Genomic DNA, 10,000 nt, shown 5'->3' with positions numbered 1-10,000 from the left:
AAGGGAGGGAAGGAGGGAAAGAGAGAGAGAGAGAGAGAGAGAGAGAGAGAGAGAGTGTGTGTGTGTATTATATATTATATATGAATGTAGTATGGTTGAAAATAAGAATGACAGAGAATGAGAGGGAGAGAGAGAAAGAGGGGGGAGAATGCAGGAGGGGAGACGTCGAGAAGGAAGGGAAAGGAGGAGAAGGAGAAGAGGAGGCCCAAGAGGAAAAAAAAGAAAGGGGAGACAGTGAGAAAGACAGGAAAGTGAAGAAGGAAAGGAGAAAACACAGACATGGGAAGCAGCGATGACGGGGACTCGACGAGGGGAAGCGAGGGGACAAACCGAAGGAGGGGAAGATCCCGGCTTCCCCGATAGATCCACGCGGCTCTTGCTACCATTGCAAAGTCACTTCTACACGCTTGCACTTCGGCTTGCAAAGGGCGGCGATGGCTTATGCTGGCGACGCTGTGTGCAAAGGGGCATGCGAGCCTCCATGCTGCTTGCGCTGCTTCATTCTTTTTTCTCTATATGACCGTGTGTTCTTATTCTGATTGTGAATCATGTGATTATTCATATTATTGTTGTTGATATTGATGTTGATGTTGTTGTTTTTTCTTCCTCTTCTTCTTCTTCTCTCTCTCTATCTTTCTTTCACTGTCTGTCTCTATTTCTCTCTCTCTCTCTCTCTCTCTCTTTCTCTCTCTCTCTCTCTCTCTCTCTCTCTCTCTCTCTCTCTCTCTCTCTCTCTCTCTCTCTCTCTCTCTCTCTCTCCTTTCCCTTCTTACCCATATTCAAATTGTCTTTTCTCCTTCCCTCTTTCTTTCCTTTATTATTGATATTCTGTATGTGAACCTTTTTGTTGATTGTATTTCCTATTTGTGAGTTTCTTGTCCCTTTTTCTCATGCATTTATTTTATCCTATTGATCCTCTATTCCCTTTCCATCTACCTTCTTTATTCTCTGCGTTTCTATTTACAATCTATTTCCTTTACTCTGATTTTCCTTCTTATTTTTTTCCCGGATGTACCCCCTCTCTCTTTTTCCTTCTCTCTCTCTTTCTCCTATATACATATATACAATAACAGACGTCCACCTCGTCCCCCTTCTCCTTTTTCGTCCTACTCCTCCACCTTTACTGCCTCCCTCTCCCCCACCTCCTCTTTTTCCTCTTCCTCTTCTTCCTCCTCCTCCGCCACCACATCCCCCTCCCCTACCCTCCCTCTCCCCGTACATCCTTTCCTCATCCACCTTCTCCTCCCTCTCCTCCTCCTCCTTCTCCCCTTACATCCTTTTGCCTCCCTCTCCTCCTCTTCCTCCCTCTTCCTCCATTTCTTTCCCCTCTCTCACCTCCTTCTTTTCCTCCAGCTCCTCCTCTCCCTCTCGACCTCCCTGAGGTCCCCCACCCCTCCACCTCCTCTATCTCCCTCTCCTTCTCGACCTCCCCCAGGTCCCCCTCTCCTCCCACCTCTTCTTCCACCCTCCTCCTCTCTCTCCCCCACCCCTTCCACCTCCCCCTCCTCTTCCCCCCTTCCACCTTCACCTCCTCCTCCTTCCTCTCTCACACCTTTTCCACGTCCCCTCCTCCTCCCTCTCCACACCTCTTCCACCACCTCGCCCTCCTCCTCCTCCTCTTCCACCTCCCCTCCACTTCCTCTACCTCCTCCCTCTCCCTCTCGACTTGCCTCCAAGGCCCCCCTCCCCTCCACCTCCTCCACCTCCCCTCCTCTTCCCATCCCTCCTCCATCTCCTCCACCTCCTCCACCTCCTCCACTTCCCCCTCCACCTCCCTCCTCCACCTCCCTCCACCTCCTCCTCCACCTCCCCCTCCACCTCCTCCACCTTCCCGAGGCCCGCCGGCGGAACAAGCCCTGGCACTTAAGAGCGAGTCACTGCTGTAGTGCCAGCCGCTACAAGCACAAGTCCTCTTCCGCTGCTGCATCTTCTTCGCTTTTTGTTTGTGTGTTTGTTTTTCTTTGATTTTCTTTCTTGTTTTCTTTTTTGTTTGGTTGTTTGTTTCCTTTGATTTTTTATTTTTTTTCATTTGTTTTGTTTTTTTCTTCTCTGTTTTGATTTGTTCTTGTTTTCCTTTTTCTTTCGCTCCTTTCGTTATGTTGTCTTTGCTCCCTTCGTTTTCCTTTGCCTTCTTTGTTTTCATCTTTTTTTCACTTCTTTCGTTTCCTTTTTACTCTGCGTTCTCTGTATTCTCTATTTTGTTTTCATCTCTTCGCTCCCTTTGCCTCCTTCTTTCGTTTTTTTTTTTCTCTCTCTTTCGTTCTTTCGTTTCTCTCGAAATCTTCGTTTGTATCCTTTCTTTTATTTTATTTTTTCTTTGCTTCTTTTCTTGTTTTAATTTTGGTATCTTTTCTTTGCTTTCTTTAACTTATTCCTTTCTTTATTTTTTTCTTCCATCCACGAAAAGCCGGACAAATCCCACAGAAAATCAATTGATAAATAAAGACAAATGAAAAATAGAGAAATGATGAAAACAAGTAATAAAAGTTGTAACTAATGACTGAGAAAACAATTAAATCACAGAAAGAAAGTTGAACATAAATAAGGAGAACTGATGATAATAACGATAATGATAATGTTGATAACGATGATAACAATGGTAATAGCAATGATGATAATGAAAATTATAATAGTGATAATCATAATAACAGTAATTACAATAATGATGATAATAACAGCAATAATAATAATAATAACAATGATGATAATAATAATGATAATGACAATAGTAAATTATAATAATAATAATAATAATGAATAATGATAATGATGATAATAATGATAGTAATAATAAAAGTAATGATAATGATAATAGCTAAGAATAGATACAAAATCCAATTAGAAAGAAACCCAAACACACCTACAAAACACAAACAAACAAATACAAACCATTAGAAAAAAAAAAAATAAAACACACATAATCATAACAAAAAACAACAACATACAAACCCTTGACTTTCCTCCTTAAAGTAGCTATACCTCCTCCCCCCTTCCCCGTCCCCTCCTCCCTCCCTATCCCTCCCCCTACCCTCGTCCCCTCCTCCCTACCCGTCCCCTTCCTCCTACCCCTCCCTGCCTCCCCCTACCCTTACCCCGTCCCCTTCCCCTCTTTCCCTCCTCCTCCCCCCACCCCCTTCCCTTCCCTCCCCCACCCCCTCCTCAAAAAAAAAAAAAAAAAAAAAAAACGAAAAGCCAAATGGGTTCTCTTGGAAAGAGGTCTCCCGCATCCCTCCTCTTTAGAACGGCCCCTGTGATTACCCGCCTGAACCCCGGCTATGAGTTATTCTCCCTCCCTCATTACTCGTTGCGTCGCCCGGGCCAAGAGTCAGGGCTCGGGTCGCACGCCGGCCGTTTTTGATTCACAAGGGGGGGGGGAGGTTTGAGGGAGGGGGAGGAGGTAGGGGGAGAGGAGGGTGAGGGGTGGGGAGGGGGAGGGGAGGAGGTAGGGGGATAGGAGAGTGTGAGGGATGGGAAGGAGGTAGAGGGAGAGGGTGAGGGAGGGGAGGAGGTAGAGGGGAGGAGGTAGGGGGAGAGGTGTGAGGGGGAGGGGAGGAGGTGAGGGAGGAGGAGGTGTGAGGGAGGGGAGGAGGTAGGGGGAGAGGGTGAGGGAGGGGGAGGAGGAGAGGGAGGAGGGGTAGGGGGAGAGGTGTGAGGAGGGGAGGGGAGGAGGTAGGGGAGAGGTGTGAGGGAGGGGAGGAGAGGGAGGAGAGGATGAGGGAGGGGAGGAGGAGTGAGGTAGGGGGAGAGGTGTGAGGGAGGGGAGGAGGAGGGGGAGAGGTGTGAGGGAGGGGAGGAGGGTGAGGAGGAGGGAGAGGGTGTGAGGATGGGAAGGAGGTAGGGGGAGAGGTGTGAGGGAGGGGAGGAGGTAGGGAGAGGGAGGGAGGAGGGAGAGGGGGTGGGGAGGAGGGAGAAGGAGGGGGAGGAGGGAGGAGGGAGGAGTGAGGGAGGAAGTAGGAGTAGAGGGGCGAAGGAAAGGAAGGAGGTAGGGGGAGAGGGGTGAGGGAAAGGGAGAAGGTAGGGGTAGAGAGGTGAGCTAGGGGGAGAGGGATGGGGGAGCGGGAGTTGGGTGAGGGAGTAGATTGAGGAGGTAGGAAAAGAGAGGGGAAGGGAGGAGGAGGTAGGGGGAAAGAGGCGAGGGAGGAGGAGGTAGGGGGAGAGGATGAGCGAAAGGGAGAAGGTAGATGGAGAGAAGTGAGGGGTCGGGAGAGGGGTGAGGGAGGGAGAGAAGGTAGGGGAAAGGGGTGAGAGAGGGGGAGAGGGATGAGGGCTTGGGAGGAGGTAGGGGAGAGGGGTGAGGGAGGTGGAAGTGGTATAAAGTGGAGGGGGAGTGAGTGTTTTTGTGTTGGCTCCTGTCGTTTCTTTACTTTTGTTTATTTTCTCACTTATTAAATTTGTTTTGGGAGTTTTCTATTTTTCAGTTGTCTTCTTTATTTCCTTCTGTGGCATCTCGCCTATTTCTCTTCCCTTATTTATTTTTCTTTCTCTATTCCTTCTTTCTCTTCTCCCTTCGCCTTCCGATCTCCTCTCCTTTCTCCTCTTTCTTCTTCCCCCTTTGCCTTTTCTTTTCTCCTACTCCCATTATTTTTTCTCCTTTCCCTCCTTTCTCTCTTTCCGTCTCCCAATCTCCCTTCTCCTTTCCCCTTTTCCTCCCACATCTCCCAGGGTCCCCATCCCCACCCTTCCTCTCCCCCACATCCCCAACCCTTTCCTCCCTCCATCCCCACCCTTCCTCTACCCCCATCCCCCTCCCTTCCTCTCCCCCACATCCCCCACCCTTTCTCTCCCCCACCTCCCAACCCTTCCTCTTCCCCCCATCCCCCACCCTTCTTCCCCCATCCCCCACCCTTCCTCTCCCTCACATCCCCACCCTTCCTCTTCCCCCCATCCTCCACCCTTCCTCACATCCCCACACCCTTCCTCCCCCTATCCCCCACCCTTCCTCTTCCCCCATCCCCCACCCTTCCTCTCCCCCACATCCCCACCCTTCCTCCCCCATCCCCCACCCTTCCTCTTCCCCCATCCCCCCACCCTTCCTCTCCCCACATCCCCACCCTTCCTCTCCCTCACATCCCCACCCTTCCTCCCCCATCCCCAACCCTTCTCTCCCTCACATCCCCACCCTCCCTCTCCCTCACCCTTCCTCTCCGCCACATCCCCACCCTTCCTCTCCCCCCATCCCCCACCCTTCCTCTCCCTCCCATCCCCCACCCTTCCTCTCCCCCACATTCCCACCCTTCCTCTACCCCCTACGCCCCACCCCTTCCTCTCCCCCACATCCCCCACCCTTCCCCCCCATCCCCCAACCCTTCCCCCTATCCCCCACCCATCCTCTCCCCCCACATCCTCCCCTACCCCCAATCCCCAACCCTTTCCCCATCGACGGCTGAGGGGCTGCCTGTCCCTGTCCCCTGGCGAGGCGCCGCTGGGTGCTGGAGCCAACGGGGATCTGCTCCGGTGCCTGAGTGGCTTGACCCCCCTCCCCTCCCCCGACCCCTCCGTCTGTCAGCTCCACCCCCTTCCTCTCCTCTCTTCCTTCCTTTCTCTCCTTCTTTATCCGCCTGGTTCCCCTATGTCTCTTGCTCTCGATCTTTTTAATATTCTCATTGCACTTCTCTTCATCTATCTCTCTTCCCTCCTTTCTCTCACACTCAGTCCTCTTGCTCTTCCCCATTCTTCACCTCTCTATAGTCCTTCCTCTCCCCTTCACCCTCTTTATTGTCTTTTTTTTCTTCTTTATCACTCTTTCGCTGTTCTTACCATTCTTCTCTATTCCTTCACTCATCTTTTACTCTTTTACACCCTTTTCTGTACCTCTTTCTACCATTCCCTTCCTCCTCCTCCTCTTCTACTTCCCTCTTTCTCAGTCTCTCACCTTCTTTCACCCTTTATCTATCCTTCTCCATCTCCCACCCTTTCATTTCAGAAGATGCTAATTATCATTTTCCTTTTATCTCCGCTCCCTTTAATTATGTCTCTTCATTCTTCTTTTTTTCCCTCGACTCCCTTGTTATATCCACCCTCTTCTCTTTATATTTCATTGCTCGCTTTCTCCACCTGCGCCCTCTCTCTCTCTCTCTCTCTCTCTCTCTCTCTCTCTCTCTCTCTCTCTCTCTCTCTCTCTCTCTCTCTCTCTCTCTCTCTCTCTCTCTCTCTCTCTCTCTCTCTCTCTCTCTCTCTCTCTCTCTCTCTCTCTCTCTCACTTTCGCTTCATCTGGCTGATTATCTCTGGCTTTCGCCCCCTCTCTACTTCTCTCTCTCTCTCTCTCTCTCTCTCTCTCTCTCTCTCTCTCTCTCTCTCTCTCTCTCTCTCTCTCTCTCTCTCTCTCTTTCTGTTGGTTTATATTTATTTATCTATTCATATGTCGGCTTTATGACCATCCTTCCTTATTGCTTTGACATTTCCTTCCCTCCTATAACTTCTTCCCTCTTTCTCCTCCTCCTTCTTCCACAACTAATTCCCTTCTCCTCCTCTTCCTCTCCCTTCCCGAGTTCCTCATCCTCCTTCCTCCCCACATTTCTCTTCCTCCTCATCCCCTTCACCCCCTCATCCTCCTCCCCCCCCCCAATTCCCTTCTCCTCCCCCTCCCCTATTTGCAGGGAAAATAAACTCCCCTTGATAGACCTCATAAGCCTGTCCTCTTTTGCCTTCACAAAACCCTCACACACGAGCCACTTCCCGCCATCTTAACCACTTGCAAAAAAAAGAGTAAAGGGGAAAAATGAAGAAAATAAAGCGTCGTTAGGCGGGAGAATTAATGATATTGGCTCGTTTATGATACAGATTCTAGTCGGACGTCTCGGGGTAATTGGGGAGGGACGCCGGCACAGGGAGAGGAGCTGGGGACGAGATCTGGGGGAGTGGGACTTTATTTTCTCTCTTGTCTTCTGTTTATCCATCTATCTATTTACCTGTTTATCTATTTATATCTACCTTCCTTCTGTTTCTTTTCTCTCTTGTCTTCTGTTTATCTATCTATTTACCTATTTATCTATTTATCTATTTATATCTACCTTCCTTCTCTCTCTCTCTCTCTTTCTCTCTCTAAATTTTCTGAATATGGTAAGAGTGAATGCTTTTTTCCTCTCTTTTTTATTCGCTTTTCCTTTCTCGCTTCTGTTTTCCCCTCTTGTATTTTTCCATTTCTTTCTTCTTTCTCTCTATCTCCCTTTCCATCTTTTCTCCCTCATTCTTTATTCCTATCTCCTTCCTTCCTTTTTTCCCTCTCTCTTTTTCTTCCTCTTTCCCTTCCTCCCTCCCTCCCTCCCTCCATTCCTTCCTTCCTTCCTCCCGTTTTCCTTTTGTCTTGTCGTTTACCCTTCTATTATCCCCCTTTCTCTCCTCTCTCATTCCGACGATCGCTTCTGGAAGGCGACCAAGAAACCCATTTGAATCCTGTGTATGCCAGATTTTGCATGCTATTAGTATTCCCATCTGTTACTAACGGTCTAACTATTTATATCATGTTATTTATTAGTGTGATTTATGGTTATTGAGTTTGACCACTGCACAGTCCATCACAATAGGCAATACCATTGTTATTCATAGCCGAGAAGAAGAATGACAAGAAATAAAAATAAACATAACATAAAAACTAACATAATGTCTAGAGAGAGAGATCGTAAATTACAACGCATTTAACGAATGTTTAATAATGTTTTCCAGCTGTCATGTTTCCACTGTTTCTCTTTATCACTTATTTTCTCTTTCTTCCTTTCTCTTCTCTCTTCCTCTGAGTACAGCACCTTCTGGAAGATCCACACGTAAGCCATATTCCATATTCCTTGTATTTTTTTCTCTCTCCAACGACTAGCGTACACGTGGCAGGTAAAGAGCTAACAATATACACGAGACAAATACTGTTAGCAGAGGTTAGAAAACTAAGATGTGGATGACCACGTGACAATGGGCGGAGAAAGCATTTGTATTTTGAAAAAAAAAAAAACATTTGTAAAAGAAAATTTTTCTTTTTAAAAACAATAACAAAAAAATATTTTTCAAAAGGAAAACATTAAAGAAACATTTTTTATGGGAGCATGTGTAAAAGAGAGATTTTCTTTTTAAAAAAGAAAATGCTTATAAAAGATTTTTTCTCTTTTTGAAAAAAAGTAAAGGACAGACTACTATTTTACGAGTATAATAGACACGAAGTGTAGATTTAGTATGCAGTGCAATATATAGGCTTTTTGTAGTGATCACACTGATATACTGTTTCATTATCATTATCACTAACCGCATAATTAAACATAATTATTGCTATATTATCATTATCATCGTTTCTATTTCCTAGTATTATCATTCTTGTCATTATCATTATCATGTTTACTCATCATTATTTTCACAATCTTGTCAGACATAAATTTTATTATTCCTATTGCAGGTCTTATCATAATTATGAAAAACCCTTAATTCAATTTGATAAAGATAATCATACATTAGATTAACTGAACCCCAGCAAGTATTTATTCACATAGGCCTATCTATTATCAATTCCCTTCTTTAGCTTACTATCAATTTCATTTCAGGAATAAACAGTTTTTTCTCTCTTGTGATCGCTTACACAAAAGACAAATGATGAGTTCCACGTTGTGTTTTCTAGTGCTATGCATCAAAACGGGATTTATTACACTCATGTATAACTGACGTGTACACATGCGCCACCATGCGTACAGGGATTCACATGCTAGAAACACACACAATTCAATTGCTTCATGATAACCCTTGCGACGCGCTTAAATATATAGTTTCAATTATTTTACGATGTCTTTTCTGACCGACGGGAAAGCGAATAGATCTAATTTTAATCCAATTTACCTCGCTCTTAGCATGGAAACAGGAAAACACGAAACAACAGATGTGAAGTCTCATGTCGGAGTGCGAATAACGTGTAGATGGTTGTGCGAACAAAGTACGAGTAGTTGTACGAATAAAGTATTCGTGGTTGTGCGGATAGTTTCGTAAAGCAAAGCTAATTGTTTGAGTCCTACAGTATGACGCCACGCTTCGCCCTGACGTCATACTCTGTCATGAAAAAGGAATGACGTGACTTGAAATGAGTTGATTATTGGTTGCTGGGTGGAGGGAGGCGGAGCGAAGCTAGCCTCTGGCGGATGAACGTCAAGGGTTTCGAAACTGGTGAATATTTTCTATTTTCTTATTCTTTTGAATTTCGTTTTCTCTCGGCTTGTTTCGATTATTCTGTTATGCCTCTTCTCATTCTTCATATTCATATTTTCGTCTTTTTTGGGTTTTCCTTCTGCTTCTTCTACAATATTAATATTTACTACTTTTGCTGCTGCTGCGGTTGCTATTACTACTACTATTACTACTGTTACTACTACAATTTCTTCTACTACTACGACTACTACCCTTCCACTACTACTATTCTTACTATTACTAACATTACTACTCTTTTACTACTCCCTCCTGTACCACAATCACTGCTAATGCTGTTCCTACTACTACTGCAATTTCTAACACTACTTTGCAGTTGCATATTTTCTCATGTTAACAAAGCAATTGGGCGTCTTGACCCGTTTCAAACTTCTTTATGAATCCTTCGCCATTTCGAAACACGAGACGTGATTCATATCAGTGATTCATTCACGACAAAACGAAAGCAAAACAAAGTGAAGGAGAAAGTGAGGGGAGAGAGACAGAGAATAACGGTCACTTTTATTATTTTTTTCTTTTTTTTAAGATCTACGTTTGCATGATGATATAAAGGATTTTTTTCTGACTTGATCTTAATTGTGAATTAACGATATTGTTCAGAATTCAACAGAAGATAAGTTGTGGTGCAAGAGAACGCTAAACAATGGCTGGTAAGATGTGTCATTTCATTTATGTTTATGTTGGTATCCTAGTTGTTTTTTTGTTATTTTATTTTCGTCATTCTTATTTTTTACCCCTGCTGTCCTGCTAAACAGCTTTTTGTAAGTATCATGTATTTCACAAGTGTTGTAGGCAACGTGCGAGTGCAATTTGAACCTTATGGAGTGG

The 10,000-nt window shown here is 45.6% G+C and overlaps 1 protein-coding gene across 1 annotated transcript in view; it reads left to right on the top strand.

The window, feature by feature from the left end:
• Positions 1-10,000, top strand: part of LOC113818717 (sodium channel protein 60E-like) — a 299,991-nt gene that overhangs the window by 75,543 nt on the left and 214,448 nt on the right. The window contains exon 3 of the mRNA XM_070130151.1: positions 7,741-7,761. Coding sequence (XP_069986252.1) covers positions 7,741-7,761 — 21 coding nt within the window. The remainder of the gene's footprint in view (positions 1-7,740; positions 7,762-10,000) is intronic.

Source organism: Penaeus vannamei, chromosome 15, assembly GCF_042767895.1.
Source record: "Penaeus vannamei isolate JL-2024 chromosome 15, ASM4276789v1, whole genome shotgun sequence".
NCBI lineage: Eukaryota > Metazoa > Arthropoda > Malacostraca > Decapoda > Penaeidae > Penaeus > Penaeus vannamei.
The sequence above is the reverse complement of the archived record's forward strand: the minus strand, read 5'-3'. Positions and strand labels throughout refer to the sequence as shown.